General features: G+C 36.3%; 1 protein-coding gene across 1 annotated transcript; it reads left to right on the forward strand.

Annotated features, from left to right (window-relative positions):
• Positions 1-1,337: 1,337 nt before the first annotated feature.
• il10ra (interleukin 10 receptor, alpha) lies at positions 1,338-6,753 on the forward strand. Its single transcript, XM_038298567.1, has 7 exons — positions 1,338-1,605; positions 2,328-2,448; positions 2,598-2,764; positions 2,874-3,019; positions 3,228-3,396; positions 4,539-4,657; positions 4,751-6,753. The coding sequence occupies exons 1-7, from the start codon at positions 1,542-1,544 to the stop codon at positions 5,618-5,620; spliced, it is 1,656 nt and encodes a 551-aa protein (XP_038154495.1). The 5' UTR covers positions 1,338-1,541; the 3' UTR covers positions 5,621-6,753.
• Positions 6,754-21,305: the final 14,552 nt, after the last annotated feature.

The following is a 21,305-nucleotide window of genomic DNA, read 5'->3' on the forward strand; positions in this document are numbered from 1 at the left end:
TAAAATAAATGGGTCTTAAGGGTGTTATCCTATTGCTTAAAACAGTACAGCTTGGTAACTGTCTATATCGCAGCCCCACCATTGCACATTCCAATACAAAGGCGTTGTGCATTTAACTCTGAACTTGGAACAGGGAAGTCAGAGGGAGATGATCTCTTAGGAGATAGCATTCCGCTCTCTCGCTTGTGGATTCTCCATTGTTTATACAAGGCCACTATGGCAACCATCACAACCATAAGAATGTATACTGTTATGGTATTCCAACTGCCAAGTACAGATGAAAGTGCTGCTCAAACCTGTTCCATGTTGAAACCACAACTTCAGACTTTTACTGGTCAACAGAAAGTTGTGCATAATGTTTGCATGTTTTTTGTTGTTGTTGTTTTTTATCAGTATCATACAATATAAAGTTATATTTTTAAATACCTGAAAATCTTTTATATGTGTCTATTAGCTTTTCACATTTGAATAAATGCATGTTCTTTGTAAACATGCATAAACTTGGTCTGAAACGAGAATCTAGATGCATTACATTTCAACTCTTGCAACAGGTTCTCAATTGCATCTAGGTCTAGATTTTTACTGAGTCATTCTAAAACAAAGTATGGTTTAATCTAAACCACTTTTTTTTTTTTTTATTGGTTTTTCTTGACGTTTTTCTTCTAATGAATTTGCACCCCTTCCTCTATCTTCTTACCTTTCTACCAGTCTCTATGAGGTTTAAGAAATAAGCACTTTAGTAAGGGAACTGTATAAAAACATTAGAATGGATTATAAATGCATAATACCGGTATATCAATATACATTCATCCATTTAAAAAAAAAACTGGTAATTCATTAAAAACAATATATTTGTGCTTAATCTCTTTTAATGCAGCTGTGCAAAAACCACCTGCACTGCAGCTGAGCATAAATGAGGTTTCTCTGATGACAGGAAAAGTCCAATACAGAGTGCGCAAACATGCTCTCAGTTGTCAGCAGGCAAACATTTACTAAGAGATGTTTTTCTGAAAAAAATGTGAATAGTATATTTGTGTTATTTGTGTTTTTTTTTTTTTTTTGTATAAAATACAATGTTAATTATCATTGAATATTAAAAAAGTTTTAAAGTCCTAAAAATGGAACAGGGTCTTCCTGACAGTTTTCTTTTTCCCCTCTCAGTCGGGGAGATGGACTTACCCCTTGACAGATAGATAGTAGATCAGTCTGTGTATTGTGACTGTATGGAAAGGAAAATAAGAAAATATAAAGGAGGAAGTAGAGGCTGAGCTAGAGGGAGAGATGTGAAACTAGCAACCACGTCACTGTTGCTGTCACAACAGAAAACTCCGTGAAAAGGCGGAGAGAATGAGACAGTCTGGCTTTTATGTTCTTTTCAGATCAATTGGTATCACAGAGGAGAAAGCCGAGTATCCTCGGGGGTGATATTTATCTAGTCTGAAGATGGTTTTAGTCGACCAGCGCTGATACTTGGAATGAAGGACATTTTTGGAAGCTACTGAAGGGATTTTGACTGAGTGATTATCTTTCCAAAATTCATAATGGAGATGAAAAAGGAGGCACTGATTCCTCTTTTTCTTTTTTGTTTCATCAACCATGTTTCAGGTAATTAGAGATTTAATTTTTGATCTTAAGTCTCCTTTGACATTTAAATGAATTAAACCTATTACTATAAGCCGTCTGAGCATTATTGAAATTGTACAATGTTATTACAAGTGGTTTCATAAATCATAATGGGCGAAAAAATTCAAACAGTTTTGTGTCTTTTTTCCTCAAATATTAATGATAAATGATCGGATGAAGGTACAAGATAAGCCAGTCTTGATGTACTAATGATGATTTCACATGTCTAAAATGTTCCTTCTTTCTAAAACGTGGCTTTTATTTTTATAATCAGAGTTTTGCCCCCAAAAGAAGTAGACTGTTCTATAGAAGCTTAGCTGCAATTTGAACTGTAATTTCGATCCAGGGATTCCTAAACTTGACCTTTGGGTTGTTTGGGATATTTTTCTCTTTGTCCCGCATAAAGTCACACACCTAGAAAGTAGTAATTCTCTGTTCCCTTTCAGGAAAAAACCCAGTGCATGTGATGATGATTTTCAGAATTTTGACTCCCTAGTCATCTAAGCTTCCTCTTTTTACTTTGGGTCAAAGCTTTGGAACACTGTCTAATTATACCCTTCTCAGTATCTATTTAGCATAAATTTAGACAAAAAAATATTCACCCTTTATGCAAACCATGTAGAAGCAATTCATGTTTGGAAGATATTAAAGGACTCTGTGATAGCGCTTGTATACATTTTAATATGAAACATTTCTTGTTACAGGAGCAATCATCCCTCCACCTAAAAAACTTGAAGTCCATATTTCAGATGGAGTGGTTACGGTTTTGTGGGAACATCCTGAGGACGCCCCACCAGAAGCAGTGTATAACGTTCAGATGCGAACGTATGTAGAAAATGTAGATATACAGATGTTTTTGGATTTTTAATCAGTTTCCCATTTCTGTAGTTCAGCTTTCATGACACTCTGTATGCTCCTGTGAGTCACATTTTTCTTTTTCCTTTTTTATTGACCTGCAATTTGTCTGCCTCCAGGCATAATCAATGGGAGAATGTACCAAACTGCATGGGAGTCCGAATAAACTACTGCCTCATTAGCAATATATCTAGCTATTTGCCAAAGTACCAAGTCAAAGTTCAACTGGTCAAAGGATTGCAAAAGTCTGATTGGGAAGTTAGTAAGAAATTTCTTATCAATGAAGGTAAATACTTTAATTTCACATGTGAATGTATCAAACTTCACATAGAATAAGTTAATTTTGCAATTATTTTGTGCTTTTTTGTGATTTTTTTCTTTTTTTTCTCTCAAAGGTGAATTGCTACCACCCTCCTTCACTTTGAAGGCTACATCCAGCAAACTTACAGTTTATGTTCATGAAAAACCCATCTTAAGAAAAGTCTTCCCATTTGGAGCTGCCTACACTTTATATCTCGAGGAAATTGGTGAAGTAAACAAGGTGAGACCAACAATAAGGTTTAAAAACAAACTGAATGACATTGGACCTTTAGAAAGCACATGCAACAATAAGAACCAACAATATCTTGTTGGCTCGCACATAAGACTCAGTCTTGCTGCAACTTAGTTATTCATGGCTTTTGAAAAAGAAATTGAAATTGGATAAAACCCTGATGAGTTCATTTCTTTTTTTTTTTTTTTATCAACAGACTACCACGGTCACTCTAAAGGATGATGAGGGAAAAGCTATGAGGACAAAGACTTTCTCATCTCTCCACTGGGGAAGAATGTACTGTGTCAGCGGGAAAGTTGAAGGCAATGGTGGCCTCAACTCCAGCCCTGTGTCTGAAAAACAGTGTTTGTTTCTCCCAGAGCAAGGTAAAAAGGCCAATCATGTTTACTCTTTGCTCTAATTTGAAATGCCTTTTAAAAAGTATTCATAATCTGCTCATATTTACATTTGGTAATGATGCTGCAACATAATTACATATATATTTTATGTATTTCTACATGATAGACAAACAAAGTGAAGTGGAAAAAAAATTTTCATCAAAAGTACAAAGTGTGGCATGGATTCATGCTGACTCCATTTATTGTGATGTCGTATAAAATACAGTGCAACTGAATGCCTTCAGAAATTAGTGTATTAGTTAACATTATATAACTGCAAAACCAACTAAGATATGACTGTCACCTAAACTAAAACGCCAGGCAGGAAGAGCATTTAACAGAGGAACCTGCCCTTTGTGGAGGGATAATAAGAATAACACCACTGCTAAATCTTGTTTCATTATTATTTTTCTTAATATCCTTTTTTTCCTTTGCAACATGGCTAATACAAGGAGCCCAGTAAATATGTAAAAAGAGGTCCTCTAGTCAGATAAGACCAAAGCAGAACCTTTAGATATTAGGTGTTCCTGAAAACTAACAATGCACATCGCCTTGAACACACCATTCCCTGGCTTGAACTATGTATGTGGATGGATCATCCTGGTCTAGAAATGCACAAAATGTAATACTTGACCACCTCTGTGAATAACAATTTTAAACATTAAGTGTAAGGATGAACAATAGTGAAAGTCCTGACCTTAACCGATTTGAAAAGATGTGACAAATGAAACCTGTTTTCAGTCTAAATGAGCTTTAGTTTTTTGCTAATAATGGTAACTTCTTCAGTCTCTAGATGCATGAGCAAAGTTTGTGTAGGTATACTGTGAAAAGATTTCCCTTTGTAACTGCAGTTGACTACATATTTTCTCTACTATTTAAAAAATTAAAACTGCATATTGTTTTCTTTTTATTGAACAGTTATAAATATGCCTTTGTGTTGATCAATAACCCGAACTCCTTACAAAATCCAAAGAAGTTTGCATTTGTAACAAAAAAATTGAAGGTTTCTCCTATGAAAGCATAACTTTAGTTACCTGAACCTTTTATGTTTGTAAAGTTTTTGCCTTCATCTAATTACATACATGGTCATCAGTTTAGAACTTTAAACATGATTTATTTTCTTCTTTCAGAATTTTATATCATTGCTGCATCATCCTTATCTATTCTGGGGATCATGGCCTTTGCTATTGTTATTACCAGCATTGTGTTGTGCTACCTGAAACGCCCTGCAAAAACACCTGTGGCTTTGGTAAGACAAACTTGGAAGAATTTGTCCAAATGATGATGATAATATGAAATCAGAGGCTCATAATTCCTTTGTCTTCTATTGCCCCTTATGTAGAAATCACCAGTAAGTGGCTGGATGCCACTCTCTGTTGCAGAAGGGACCATGGAGGTGGTCACAGACAAAGCATGGTTTCTTTCCAGTTACAAAATCAATACCAAACCTATAAACCTCCCTGAAACCACCATCACAATAACAGACAATGGTGAGGAGGAGAACAGAAGGACTAGCTTGGACAGCGGCGTCAGCGTAGAAACAGACCCTGCAGCGAAAAGAGGACAATGTCCTGCAAGACAAGAGGACAGTGGTTGTGGAAGCATGGGAGGACCAGAGAGCTCTTCCAACAGTCACACGGATTATCCTTTGCAAGATGAGAGCATGGAAGCAGATGATATCAGAAAGACAGAAGACAGCGGGATGGGCTTGAGCTGCCAGATGCATTCTTCTTCCTTGAACCTTTATGGTCAGGACACAGAAACTCTTGTGGAGACTGTCATTGTGGGAAATTACCGGACCCAGAGCCCATCTGAGATCCAGATCCAAAGCAGAGATAGTGAGGACATGTTAAAACAGATCCCTGCACACACAGTTTTAGCGGAAGTGGTAGCGGGATATAAAGCCGGGCCTCAGTCCTGTATATGTTCACAAACAGGCCAATGCACTTGGTGCCTTAGACATGGCCTTTACAGACCTGAAGAAACCAAACTATGCAGAACTGTTTTTATGGAGGATTTGTTGATTGACAGAAAAAGCGAAATGGTGGACTCAACCACAGCTGTTAAAACACACATGGACTCTGTCATAAACTTCGAAACAACATTATTACAACTATCTGAGGCCTTTCCTTTGCTTACATCAACATTCGAAAAGGACAGCAATATGAACATTTCCCTTTCTCTTTGTGACGTGGAACTGACAACTGACTAATATCCAGTGGAATGAAACACTATTTATAAACGCCTTCTGAAGGAGCCTGACGTACGCACAAGTCAGCCTCAAAAACAGAGGCCATGGTTGTTGTGAAATACTTCAGTGTTTCAGCTGGCAGGATAGAACAGATACTGGACACAGTTCCAGACTGTTAACCGTCTCTGATGCCAGGGAACCTTGTTGATTGAAGACGTTCGTCAAAACCTTCCTCTTTGGGTACATTATAAACTGACTTAATAGCACTTGCAGGAAATGAAACCTGAATGAGCAACTCAGTGAAGTAACAGTTTGACAGTTAACCGCTTTGGCATTTGATGATTTTAACTCCCCCAACAATGATGCTTGGTGTGAGTTAGATTACTATAAACACAGAGTGCAGTTTTTTTTTTTTTCAAAAGCGTCTGTTTTCTTTGGAATCGAGACTTTTTCATAAACTCTTACATAATCAAAATAACAATGTATATTAAAAAAAAGCAGAGACATTTATTTGTTTTTGACGATGTTCAACATTACTGTTTCTGCTTCAGTCTGATCTGCCTCAACAGATAACCTTTTGAAATCATGTTGAGAATATAAGCTGTTTCTGAAAATGAATAAATATTTATTTATTGTTTGTGTTGGTTTATCCTTGCATGTGATAAAAAGAAAACTCTCTTTGGATTGTTCTGTAATTTTCCACTATTTTACATGCCATGGTTCATTGAGGAAACAAATGACACAATATTTATGCAAGGAAAACCCTGAGAAAAAAAAAAAACTACTGGGGGAACACAAATTGCAATGTATGTGTCAGCATCAGGGAACCCCAAATGCAGATTAAGTACAGGAACCAGTGCTGTGGTTTTTTTTACATATCTAAACAAGGAAACAGATACTTCCTCTGCACTTACGTCCACGACATTTGAAAAAGTCCCACAGCACAGTTCTATATCATGTCTTCATATCATGTAATACATAACACACAATTTCCAGATGGTGTAGAAAAACAATGTGTGGCCTCTTTCTTTTCTTTTGCACTGAAGGGGAAGTGGGACAGATTTTGGCTTTTTCATGCGGAATGGAAAAAGAAAGCCTTTTTTGATCCAATAAATGTCACATTGTTTTAGCACACGTGTCTACCAAGTTTCCCAGGAGCCCATTTAATGAGTTCAGTTTTTCCGCTCACATATTTAAATCTAAATAAACAGAAATGGTAAACTCTTGACTCTATATACATCCACGTTATAAAAATGTTAAATAGTAAAACAAACATACTTTCTTATTATATATATATATATTTAAATACAGTTGAAATCAGCTGTTAGAATATTAAAAGATATTAAAACAGACTAAACTTTTTCTATTTATAACTAGACGTGTTATCAAAAGGATTTATTTTTATTATTAATGTTTCTAAAAATAATTTTTAAATTTCTTAAATTTAAAGTTACTGAGCATGTAATAGTTTTATAGGTGTGTGTGATTTTTACGCAGAAATATTTATTAAACACAGTGCTTATTTGTATGACATCATGAAAAAACAAACAAGTTCAATATAATAGAAATAATATAAGTAATGCACAAATATTTATTAGGTAACAAAAGCAGGGACCATTTTTAATATACTAGCTGCAGTCAGAAATTAATTGTCATGCCGGCAGTGTGCTGTAATGGACTAAAAAGCTATTTAGAAATGAATAATTAATAATTTTAGAAGTCAGATTAGCAAATTAATTTTAATCTTAAACACATATCCTGTGATAGCATAAAATAAAGCTTTAGTAGCATATAAAACATTGGGTAAGATCCGTACTAAAAGTGTATGTATACCCAAAAACCCAAAAAAAAATAAAAATAAAATAGAAATATATATATATATATATATATATATATATATATATATATATATATATATATATATATATATATATATATATATATATATATATATATATATATATATATATATATATATATATATATATATATATATATAGACATACAGTATATATATAGAAATTATAGGAATGAGATAAAAAAAATCACAGGTGAATTCAATATTTGTGTACAAGGTTATGATGTGTATTCTACCCCCTACCCAATGTTTAACCCTGAATGCACAATGCAGAGGACCTCATATGTTAAAGGTGTCTCCATGACCCATCTAATCACTGCTCTTTGGTTAACAATGGACACCTTGGAGAAAAGAGCAAACAAAATATCACCAAGACAGTATCAACACTAAATATCATGTTTATTAGCCACAGAAGTGGAGTGATAAATACAATTTTTTTTGCTTCTCAAAAAAAGCTTTTGGAGAAGCAATGATTAGTTGTGTCAGCAATATCCCAGACCTATGTATAATTATAAAGTATCCCATAGTTTGTAAAAGTGGCTTCCATCAGAGAGTTGATAAAGTCACACCATTACACAGTCAACTGTGAAGTTTAGAAATGTAAAAAACAGTTATTTAAACATTTGTTTAGTCTAATTGAAATATCCAAGAGTTAATCCCTCACAATAAATGGTGGAGATTCAGGGTTCCTAAATTCAAACAGCCAGTGTGTGTATTGGTTTTAAAGTGAAAACTTAGCAGAGTTTGGCTTAATGTTTAAACTCTTGTTTCCTCAAAGGCACAGCTGCTAAAAGTTGGACTATTTCTGTGAGCTGGGTGTGTTTTGTTTCTTTTATCTTTTTAGCAGATCACAAGTTTTGCATGAAAAAAGAATTACACTAGTTTCAGGCCATGTTTTTGCATGTGGAACTGCTAAAAGTCAGGCACCAGGTGTCTATCCATAATGATGACAGGACAGCTACATTTAGGTGGGGAAAAAGTAAAGCTTGCCAGCATGTATACAATATCTCTATTGAAAAGGGATGGGTCTGTGAAAAATTACAAGGTCTTTTGCTGAAGAAGGTTGGGTTCCTCTTATGCCTCATTTTGAGAGCTTGTCCCAATGCATCTAAAACAGAACTACAGTTCTATAGAGCTAGGTTTAGATGCATTGTTGTGCTGTGAGGCACAACCACCTCAAACCAGCTCAAAAAATGGAGGTGGAGGTGGCAATTTTGGTTTGTTTGCAGCCAAAAAAACTGGCTACCAAGCAGTCTTTTTAGTCTACTTCATATTCTAAAATATTCTAGAGTCAAATGTGAAGCCATCAGTGCGAAAGTAAGAACTGAAATTTGTTCATCAACAGGATGATGATCCCACACTAAGCAGCATATCTTTAACTGTTTAGGTGATAAAGAAAATGAAAAGCATGCTCTAGTTACTTCTTAAAATAAAGACTTGAAATGCAGTGGCAAATCTAAAGAATGCTGGGAAACAACAGAAAGAAATACATGGAAACCTTATGAAGAGAGACTACATTTCAAAGAAGATAAGACATATTTCCTCCACAAAGAGGCGAGAGACTGAAGAGTCATACAGAAGCTATAAAGCGTTACTGTTAAAGTTTTTTCACGCTGTTGAAGAGGTGTGAATTTTTTTTGTGTTTTTTTTTTTAAGTTAGATACATAAAGTTTTCAGAACCTGGTAAAGCCCTATTAATTCTTATTATTAAATGAATTAACTTCTTTACATACCCTTCAGAAGCAAAGTATCTCAAGACCCTGTTAACTGATTAGCCAGAACATGAAAAACTATTGTTACATTACCAATTCATGATGGTATTAGGGATGCACTAGACAAACAAGACTGTTCTATGGACATCCAGTCCAACAACTCACAGTACTTGAGACATCATTTAGAGATACCATAGCTCAGTTCAATTTATTCTCTAAAGTTCATGCTTTGATGATCATAATATTATGCCACAGAAATATACAATGTTTCATACCAGTAATGTTGCCTAACTCATCTTTTCTTAAATTTTATCTTAATTCACTTCACCTTATGGGGTCATGCTTTATTGATAGTTCTTAACTTAAATATACAGTACCACAATTTTACATGCTACAGTCCATCGGTTTTGTCTCTTGTGTTTTGCATTGGTAACTAATGACATGCAAGTGTCATTTGGAATAAAATAAAATTGGAGTGTACAGTTTTGCTATTACTTATTTTGTGTTATTAATAGCTCATTTGAGTATGCATCTCTCCATTCATGCATACCCAACTGTAACTGAGAGTCAGCTGCTCTGCATGGGGTTTTGCACCTTATGTACAGATACAGTGTATAGTACAGAATGGACAAGTACCATTGCAAACATTGTAGTGGTTAATGTATGTATTAATACACAATTCTATATGTATGATAGGGGATTTGATAACAATTTGTTCCCCTAAATGTTTAGTATACATCAAGTTGCTTATTACCTAGAGTATAATTACTATGGGATTATCCACCCATCGCATCTAAAAAGAACATGTTTTGGAGTAAAATTGGACAACAATTCCCCACAGAGAATCACATTCTGCATTATCATTGACTAAAATACCACTCAGGCAGGGGGATGACATTTTAAAAAAGTAAAACACAAAGAGCCAGATTCCATTATGTAAATACATACAGACACAAATACCTTGGAGATATTTCCAGCGGCCTAAAAATCTTAATTTTTGTGCGCAGTTACCATTGCTACTTTACAAGGAGAAAAGAAAATTGGCTGGAGGCTTTGAATCACTGTCCCAATTGTAAGGAAGGGTGGTGGAAACATTGTGTGTGGGTGTACTTTTTTTTGTGTCTCACTCGTGCCCCTCTCAAAATAGCTAGTATCATAAGGAAAGAAAGATACAGACGCAAAATTCAAAGTTAACAATGAATAGATTAAAGTTGAGGGAAATAACAGGTCTTCCAGATTCACCACAGCACAGTGATGTGTAAAGCTTTTATCAAAAGGGAAGGATATTGGTCGACTAGATCGTGATGTTGGCACTGGTATCATTGAAACCGAAAGTTCAATACATTCATTTAGCCAGCTATAAAAACAACATTGGGGTTTTACAAAAGCTATTAAAGGTAGAAATATGTGCTGGTCTTTCTGTGCATTGCTGCCTCTGGCACAGGGGAACTAGAATCTGTAAAGGACAGCTACCTAAACAAGACATGTTTGCCAAGGTCATTAGTCTGAACCTTTAACATTGAGCACAGAGGTAGTAACTAACAGGTGGTCCTGCACAGCTTGTTTTAATGAAGGATAGGAGTGCTAGTGGGAGATAAGGCACAAAGGATTCGTGCAGAGAAACCTAATGCCTAATATGTTTGTTTAAGGCCTCATCAGATGAAGCTGCGTTTGACTGTATACGATAAGCTTCTTTTTTTTTTTGTTTAGGGGTCCCATCAAGACAAAGCAGCTGCAAAACATACTACACTGGAAACCTACTTCTCAATCATGATACCCCATATGCCTAACTGACAACACACTGATGTGTTTGTGACACAGTGACTATAGTGCTGTGATTCTGATTTAGAATTAGTTTTATAAACTATTAAATGTATGGTGGATTTTATAGTTTCTTCTTGCTGCCTCTTCTTTCCAAACAAAATTTCTTTTTATCCCCTCTCTTTAACATTCAATACTTTACTTCTTCACTGCTTTGTTGTAAGAAAAGCATAGGTGTCAAAAAAACCCACATCTCACCCAGGGGAGATGTCTGCATCTAAGCCTACACTGGAAAAAAATCGAAATCTAGATAAGTAATTTTAAATAAAAAAAAGTGCATTTCTTCTTTAATTGAGGAGGTAAAAGAAACATTTTGCCAATAGAACAAGACAATTTACAGTTATAATAAGAAAACACAATTTAATTGTCTTATTTCAAGTGCTTATTATCTATTTATCTTATTTTAAGGGTAAAAATATTAATTCCATTGGCAAACTATCTCAATTACCCACTTAAATTAAGGGAGTATATACCTAATTTAAGAGATTTTTTACTTATTTCTAGATCATCTTTCCAGTGTAACACCAAACTTATTAGAACACAAGTGGGCTTTACTCAATGGTTTTGGAGGGGCCACCACATTGGCATTTTAAACTTCCCTTAGTAGGTTGTATGGAAATAAATGCTCAATTATAAAAGAAAGTCGCTTTTGAATAGAATTTTATTGTCATCTCTTTATAATCAATTTACATAAGTTTAACAAAAATAAAATGATTTAAAACTCCATTCATCCATCTATTATCTGTTCATGCTTTATCCTAGCTGGGGTCGCAAGGGGTGCTGGTGCCTACTGTAGCTGTCTACTGGTGAGAGTCAGGGTAAACCTTGGACAGGTTGCAAGTCCATCAGGGCAACACAGAGACAAAAGGGACAAACAACCACAATCACGCACACATTCACACCTAAGGAGAATTTAGAGAAGCCAATTACCCTAACAGTCATGTTTTTACTGTGGGAGGAAGCCAGAGTACATGGAAAGTGTGCATGCATGCTCAGGGAGAACATGCAAACTCCATGCAGAAAGACCCCGGGCTGGAAATCGAACCCGGAACCTTCTTGCTGCAAGGCAGCAGTGCTACCCACTGCATCACTGAGATGCAGATTTAATACATCAATATATTAAATTTTCATTTGTTTTTTAGACCTAAAATATATACTGCAAAGAACTAAAAGCAATATTTCAGAATCCGATTATATAGAATTATGACAACACACGACCAAAGAAGAAACATGCCAAAACCACCATGAGTGGATCGAACACTTAAGTTTCTCTTTCACGAAACAGGGTATTAATCAGACACTGAAAAGGGTCTGAAATTTTTTTTTCATGTTTTTTTTAAATGATCTAAGTTCTGTTTTGAGACATCAACTACATATATGATTGTCTTTCATTGAATGCAGGAGATGACCTCGACTCACTCCACTAGAAACTGCTCATTTAAGGAATAAAAAACTTAGACAAACAGCTTCTGGTTTCATTAGAGGAAAAACAGTAAGACGCTGAAGTTCAGCTTACCATGAAAAGTATCACAAGGGCGGTAGATATGTGAATTTGGAGGGAAGTCACCCGCAGTTTATAAGAAAGCTGATGTGCTTGGTTCCTGTGGCTGGGTTGGTGATATATTCTTCCCTTTGTCTGATTTATCATCAGCACTGAATTGCTTCTGCTTTCCCCTCTGTTTCACTCAGAGAGCTTAATTAGCTTTGTATCACGAGACACCTCATGTTGTCAGTTTCTCATGACACAGATCAAAACTGGTAAAGTGAAATTGCACGACATTATCTATTTACAAATTGAGTCCTTGTTTTACGTGTAATCTATAGTAATAATAGACAATGTGCTATAAGACTATAACATATTGTCACTATCACAAGTGGCATTTTTGCTTCTGCTTAAAACAAGGGAATGCATGAAACAAAGTATAAAGAAACAAATAATATAATTATTACATTACATTATTACATAATATAAATAATGTAATAATACATTAGGCAAAAAGAACAACATACCAAATTTAAAAAGCAAAAATATATAATAATATATAACTACACAGACATGAGAAAAAAAACAATCAGCATAGGCCTCTTGTTCTCTTGAGGAAGTAAAACATAAGATGGGTTCCTTCCATTGTGTCGGAGCTTAGATTACTGCCACAGACTTATTTCATGGAGCCACTAATTGTGAAGGGAGGGTTAGACTTTTTCACGCCAACTTTGCTGTAAAATCAAAACAGAGCAACGGTAAATGCCACCACAACCCAACTTTGAAGGAAATAAAACTTCTAAATATGGCTTTAAAAAAGAGACAGCCAAAAAATACTTACGTGAACACTCTGTCTTTCACTGATGGCTCTGCAAAGTAAGAGGAAATATGGTTAGAATGTATTTCCTTATATGATCAGCAAGAAAGGCTACATAGTGCCTTGCTTCTGTGGGTTTGAAGTTGCATATATTTATTCAATAGGTGATTCTCAGGCCTTTTGGAACACTTTGCATACACTGAAAAGAAAATGTGTTTACTTCATACTGCTTCAACATGAATCAGCTGACTTCTTTGAACCTAACATTTAATGGTTAGCTTCACTTTGAACTACTGCATGTCATGTGTTAAACAGTGTTGTCTAAGTTATTATACTTTACATGCTGTGTCTGTACCTGTAACCCATGACACATTTCTGGAATAAAGACATTGAAGTGTAATTAAGAATCATACTTTTTTTCTTGCAGCACTTTTTCAACTTCTTGCATTTGTACTTGCAGCAGAATTGCACGATGCCAATGGTGAAGAGGATTGCCAGGATCCCGAAGCCCACAAGAACTCCAACCGTGGCTGAGTTCACCCTGCTTCCTATAAACAAAGATGTCCAGAACGGCATGTTTCCCGATATAATATATATGTTCTAAGAGTAGCAGTTGGATAATTGTGAACTTACAAGACTTCTTATTACTGATGTTAATTTTAACATAGTGAAATTGACTAAATGGGTCTAAGTACATTCCTAGTTAGTATGAATAAACATTATTTTTAATAGGATAGGAAAACTTAGATTTTCTGTGGAAAAGCAACAATAAGGTTGTGGATCAAGTATCAAAAAATATTCAACACTTGTCAAAATTCTACATTAACACAGTTAATTTTTCAATTAGCTTTAATTATGTGAGTAGGACATTTAAAATGTCATGAAATAAATTAAAATATCTTCACAAGCAATATTAAATCAAAATCATTGGATACAATCTAAAGTTTAATCCTATTTGTTGCCCAAACTCTCTGCTTGACCCTAAGATATACTGAAACTGAACTAAAAGTTACTTAGAAGAAGAACTCTTACCACCATTCCCCATGGCTGTGAAGCCACAATGACCACTGCTATCTTGGTTTTTTCTTATCTTCTCCTCCCTTACTTTTTGGGGTTGAGTTCTGTCAACGCGTATTTCACTTGAAATAAGATTTTCATGAGATTATTTTGCTTTGGATCTAAGAAGCTAAAACAAGGAGCTGTCTTTTCTTTCCACTTTTGCTTGTGTCTTCCAGTCATATCCCCATACCAGACAATCCTTAAAACCGGTTCATCTTCTTTCGCTGTCCTGCCTACAATTCACCCTTCCTTCATTAGCAAACTTTAAGTCAAACTGATGGCTTGTCGTTGTCATTTCCATGCTTTAGAAACTCATCCTGGAGTACAGTGATTCTGGAATGAAAGATTTTCTGTTGTTCTTTTTGGTAAGAACATTCACAAAGAAGCAAAAGCAAGAAAAAAACAGGGCCTTTTTTCTCAAAATAGAACAGCTACGCACTTTACACATGTGACCATTAATATGACGTAAAGGTGGGTGTTAACATCTATGCTGACAGGTGAAAGGTGACTCTTATAGGAAAACAAAGTTACTGCACCTCCTCATGGTGAAACCACACAAAAAAAATATCTGAGTAAGAGAGAAACACCAGTAGTTTTTACACTGACTCAATAGTCTACAAACAATGACTTAAAGTACAAAAGTCCCAGATGTTCTTGCCTCCAAAACAAATAACTCTGAGTAAGAAATGGTCTCATCATATCCCGTAGTAAAATTTATAGTATTGTGACATTTTCAAGATGGATTGGCCTAAAATTTAATCTGAAAAACTCACACGAAGAGAAAAGACAATTAGGAGAAATTTATTGATAGAATTACTTGCTCTTTGGCACTCAGACCTTGGCAGGAAACATAGCACTTAATTAGCATATAAACTTAATTGAAAGATATGCATGAACAGGGGCAAAGAAAAGGTCTGTTTCCCCCCGGGCCTGAAACTAGGGGTAGAGTGGAGATAGATGAAGTTGATCAGTCTGTAGACTGCTGGTTAGCGAGACGGTATGCTGAGCTTTATGGGGAGATCAAGTGGATTGCATGAGCTGATACTAGAGCTTCATTCAGGGACCTGGAAGATGGAAGTCCAGTTGGATAACACAGGTTGAGAGAACCTGTCCATGATGAGCAAGCATGAAGTGACAGTTGCGAGGAAAAACTCCCCGTTGCTGGACCGGTTGAGATGAGACAGTGAACGCAGTAAGAGTCCGGGAGGAATGACACTCTGATAAAGCTTTAGCTACAATGGTGGAGGAGGGTTAAAACGGTGTCATCTGAATGAAGTTACACAGCGCATCCACGGCCTGCACACAGGGGCAGACTAGTGCGGACTTGAGGCCTTTTGAGATGAACTTTGGATGCAGATTGGCTTTCGTGGAGGTGTTGTTCAAAGCTGATTGGCTTTTTTGCAGGTGGAGCAATGAGTTTCTTCAGTTGAACTTCCGCCTTAGCTCCATTATTCATTTTTTGTGTGTACTATACAAATTAAATGAGTACATTTAGAGATTATGAAGAAAGACAAAGTTCTTTGTATAGAATGCCTTGCAAAAGTATACACAATTATAGGACTTTTCCATATGTTGTCATGTTTCAACAACATTTTTAGATAGATGTTTCTCAAGAGTTTACTTATAGACAGACATAAAGCAGTTCTCAATTGTAAAATACAAACAAAAATGTGCAAAGATGAAGCTGTTTTACAAGTAAAAATCTCAAAACAGTTGCATGCATTTCTCTTCAGCACTCTTAAGTCTGATACCCTAAATAAATTCCTTTGCATCTATTTGTCTTCAGAAACCATGTGATTAGTTAATAGACTCTTCTTGTTTGTTCTGGGATCTCAGTATGAATACTGCTGCAAATCTTAGAGGTTTGTTAGAGACAAAAACAGATCATAAATTTGAATAACTTTCAAAGGTATTGTTAAATAATATGTCCAAAGCTTGATTCTATAGCCAGTCACTGGATCCTTAAATCCTTTGACCTTACAAGGTCAAACCCCTCTAAAGACTATATCCAGTCTAATTTAGTATAAAAGTAAAATGTAGCTACATAGACTTTTATATTCATACTACCTATGCTGAAAGTATAATCCTTAAAGAAGTAAAAGTTTTGGGATTCATTTTGAAGATTTGTCTCCAGACTTGATAAAATGACCTATCACTAAAAGTTTGAACACATACTAGTTATTCATATCAGGGGCAGAAATTCTGTACAGTATGTGAATATCTCTGCACATGTTTAAAAGCACGTGTCACCAATCATCAACGAAGCATTATAAGCTCTGTGTGGTTAAGTGTTTCCTGTTATTTAAACCGGGTAAGTCACTCTCTGACATCATGGGTTTAACTGCAAAACATGAAACCATAAATTGCGGCAACATTTTTGAAGTAGTTAGAGACCTTATCTTGTCTGACAATAAAGCAGCATTATCTATTTTATACTTATTAACTAAACTACTTTGATGAAATGTATTTATGTACTTATGCCATATCTCTGCCAGCAGGCTGAACAAAATCATTTTACACAAAATTGCAGGTCTCCTACTCTGCCAGGGAAAATTTCAGCACATTGATAAACTATTCATATTAAACTCCTTTACATGATTTAATTCTATAACCTCAAAATAGTTTTACATTTGTGTATAAATAAAAATATGACATGTACTGTGATACCCTTGAAACTAGATCCAGTTTTTCTGATAACCATTGGAAGCCTCCTATTGAGTAAATATGATTCATGTGTGTAATTATTAGATTTAAAATTATTAGATAATATTTTTAGCATGCTTGCATTACATTAGATCCATGCCTTACATGAAGATCCTGAGTTTGAATCCCAGTGGTGTGGGAAACTTGGAAGAACCTTTTAGAGTGGTGCTGGCTGAAGATTTGAATTTGAAAGGAGCAAACAGAGACCCATGAAAAACCTCACCAAGATATCCAAAGGGACATATGGAAGACCACCAATAACCATGTCAGAAGGCTGGCCTGAGGACACAGAGAGTCAAACATGGCCTTCTGAAAACTAAAATCTTTGACAGAATTGACAGACTAGAACCCACAATTGTATTACTCAGTGAGAAGCTTTAGTGTTGGGAACTCAAAGAGGAGCTTGGGAAAATAGTGACAAAGCTAGGACAAGCTTTAAAAGAGCACAAGATAATGAAAGTAGAAGCTTACTGTTGTCCTTCATTTTCCTCATAGTTATAACATAACTGTATTTTATAATATTATTATTATTGTTTAATGAATCTGTGGAAATTTATGTATGACTTAACAAGACTACATCATTAGTGATTGATTTTTACCTTTTCACTTGGTCAACATGGATTCTGCAGACAAGCTTTTGATACACCTTTTGATTAAACTATAAAAGTGGCAGAGCATACTCCACAACATACTCAGCCAAAAGCCTTCTCACTTCTCCTGGGTTAAATATCTTCACCTTTGGTCTGGAAAATTCAACTTTTGTTGTTTAGATTTCCTCGTGCCTTCATCTTCCGGCTTCTCACTGGTAAGAGCTTGTTTAGCCTATACCTTAAGGTTGCTGTGCACTCTCTCCAGGTGTTTCTTGAGGTAACTTGTGCGATTTTTAACCATAGACAGGTGCTATATAATACAACATCTTCTTTTTGTAGGCATTTAGGACTCTGGCGCTGGCTCTATTTGTTTCAAGAAACAGGTTTAAAAATCTTCAACTCTTATTGATCTAGCCTAAGGTCAGAAACTCTGAGTTTTTGGTTTCACAACAATTAGTTCAATCAACTCTAAGTAGTGCCATGCAGAGTTGAGTGTTTGCGTAAGAAGTACACACATGATTCCGCAGTTGGCTAACTCAAGTGGTAAGTAAAGTCCTGCAAACAGGAGGCCTGGGTTCTTATCCCAGCTGGGGGGAATGAGCTGCCGGTTTGAGTCCTTAACCAAGACCCTTCATGCTAGTGCCTGCTTTGGGGAGTGGCGTTAGGTTAGGGCGTTGCGCTTGGAATCCTGAGGTTATGAGTTCGAGCCCCACTCCCATGGACTGTCAATCTGGCTCCCTAAGCAAAGACCCTTAACCCCACACTGCTCCCCGGGTGCCACACAATGGCAGCCCTCTTGATTTCGTTGTGCTGTACTTGTGACAGTGTAATGAAATAAAAATGCTGATAATAAATAAAAACACTGGATTTGAGGAGTCACTATGACGACAAGTTACAGGAAGTGCCTATATCACACCACTGGAACTAGAGATTTTAATGAAGAAATTTAAAAAAAAGGAGAATGTATTTAAAAGTTAGAAACAGTGCAGCAGCTGCAAACGAGAGGAAGATGGCAAAGGGGAAGATTGCTGCTGGAGTTACTAAGTAGGTTTATATGAAGTGGTGTATTGAAAGCACTCTCCTCTCAGTTGTTTCTAAATATAGATCACTAAAATAAGATTCTTCCTGATAAAAATCACACTACAAGACTGAATTGTAATAATATAGTTTCAAAATATTGTATTATAATTATATAATATATTATAATAATAAATATTATATATATTATATTATTATATATTATATATACCTGGAAACATTTTCACATTTTAAGTGGCTGTTTTGACATTTATCAGCATGACTGAATATGTATTTATGATATCTGAAATGGGGCTGCTCAGTGGCGCGGTGGGTAGCACTGCTGCCTTGCAGCAAAAAGGTTCTGGGTCCCCGGCCCAGAGTCTTTCTGCGTGGAGTTTGCATGTACTCCCTGAGCATGTGTGGGTTCTCTCCGGGTACTCTCCGACTTCCTTCCACAGTCCAAAACATGACTATTAGGTTAATTGGCTTCTCTAAATTGTAGTTAGGTGTGACTGTGTGTGTGAATGGTTGTTTGTCCTGTGCGTCTTTGTGTTGCCCTGAAACCGACTGGTGACCTGTCCAGGGTGTACCCCGCCTCTCGCCCATTGATTGCTGGAGATAGGCAGCAGCACCCCTCGCGACCCCACTCGGGAAAAGCGTGTCAGATAATGGATGGATGGATGGATGGATGGATGGATGGATGGATGGATGGATGGATGGATGGATGGATGGATGGATGGATGGATGGTTGGATGGATGGATGGATGGATGGATGGATGGATGGATGGATGGATGGATGGATGGATGGATGGATGGATGGATGGATGGATGGATGGATGGATGGATGGATATCTGAAATGCGCTTCTCCATTGTCAAAATAATAGAAATGCTGAACAATATAAATAGGAATATTGAAATCTGAAATTTATTTCTAGACATCCAGAATGTTTATTCTAGTGAAGGATATAATTTATTTATTTTTTACTGTGTTTCTGAAAAATAAATTTTTTTTAAATATCAGGAAGAAATGTCCAGTAAAGCTAATATATATATAATTGGCTTGCCATGGCTTGTTGTAACCACAATAACATTATGGGTTTATTTCTTGAACTGTAGTTGATCATTGTATCTATTTAGGTAAAATCATCTGGCAGCAGGTGAGGATGAAGCTTAAAAAGTTGTTCTAATAGAAGGAACCTGTTCATGATCTCATTGGGTTCCTCCAGTTTGATTCTGTCTTACATTACACAGTAAATACTAAGTGGCTGTTTGCAGTCGTTTTGGATGTTATCATCCCAATAAATGGTCTTTATTAGTGGTCATCTGTTGTCCGGGTTGATTGCGTGACAATCAGCCAATTTTTGAGAAGTGCCGACTTACAGGGGAAATTCTAGTTTACTTAGATAATGTTATAAATAGTAATTTAATAGCCTGTGTAGGATATAGATTTTATATAGGCCTAACTTACTGCAGTCACTGACTTGCTGGAGTATAATCGCAATCTCTACAGTCATTAATGTAGTTTGCCAGCTTTGTGCTGCCATAGAGCAAAGATGTCTGCCTCCATACAAATGCGACATGCTCCTCTTTAATTATATACAGCAATTACTAAGGCAATACAAACATAAAGATAGAGACTTTCAGTCCTTAGGTTAAAATGAATAACATACTGCTGTATAAGATATTACATTTCTGTCAATAAATCTCTGTAATTATTACACACTATAGCTTTAAGCTTTTTCAGCTCTAAGAGCTTTACAGGAAATAACTTATTTAGAAATTTCATCATCTCAGCTGTTCAGAAAGTACTGTGTACAACTCACAATGTGGAAATGGCCTCCTGCTGTCGGGCCTTGACCAAAAAATATAATTTAGTATTTCAGGAAATGGAGCATCAATTACATGCAATTGTAAGTAATTATATACTTTGTACATACTTTATCATGGCATCTTGCAAGAAATTTTTTAGTGGCAGACATACTGTCGCCTGTTGGGATCCTCAGGCTTGCCCACCAGAGGGCGCCAAGGATCCTCTTCTGCTCTCTTTGTCTTTTTCTCTTAGGGCTGGAGTTACTGTTAGGCTTTGGAGATTACCCTCTGTCTCCAGCAGAGTGCGCCGTGGGTCCTCCTGAGCTGAGCCTCCAACACACCTGTGGCTGATCTACTCATCAGTAGGACCATAGTATATAAGCTGCCTTCAGACCTTGCTTCCACGCCGCAGTGTTGATCTTAGTTGGTTAGCTTGCTGAGCCTCTGTTACAGAAGAATCTTTGTTATCTCTAGTGTGAGATCAGATTCTAACTCTTCCTTGTTTCTGCCTCACAGAAAAACCTGTCTCTTCGTGAAAGCTCTGGATGAGCTCAACCTCCTGTCTCTACGTGAAGCTCTAGAAGAGCTGCCTCTCTGGCGACCTGTCTCTGGCCTGCAGCTCTGGGAGAGTTGCATCACAGGAAACCAGTCTCAAGCCTGAAGCTCTAGGAGAATCTAAACCTGCTAATCTGCCCTGGTGAGCCAACCCGAAGATTCCTACGTGGATGAAACCTGAAGACTTCTTGTGGAGTTTCCCTAGAGGTTCCCATGTGGATTTTCCCCTGTTGTTCCCTGCTAAGAGCTGGTGGCTCAGCCTGAAGAATCCTTCGTGT

This window comes from Cyprinodon tularosa, unplaced genomic scaffold, assembly GCF_016077235.1.
Source record: "Cyprinodon tularosa strain WSP-4 unplaced genomic scaffold, ASM1607723v1 ctg41, whole genome shotgun sequence".
Classification (NCBI taxonomy): Eukaryota; Metazoa; Chordata; class Actinopteri; order Cyprinodontiformes; family Cyprinodontidae; genus Cyprinodon; species Cyprinodon tularosa.

What these genes read in the sequence shown, in the direction of transcription:
- il10ra (XM_038298567.1), top strand. Translation starts at nt 1,542, where the DNA reads ATGGAGATGAAAAAGGAGGCACTGATTCCTCTTTTTCTTTTTTGTTTC. An exon ending in AAATTGGTGAAGTAAACAAG is followed by an intron (nt 3,020 to 3,227) that starts GTGAGACCAACA and finishes TTTTATCAACAG; the next exon opens with ACTACCACGGTCACTCTAAA. An exon ending in TTTGTTTCTCCCAGAGCAAG is followed by an intron (nt 3,397 to 4,538) that starts GTAAAAAGGCCA and finishes TTCTTCTTTCAG; the next exon opens with AATTTTATATCATTGCTGCA.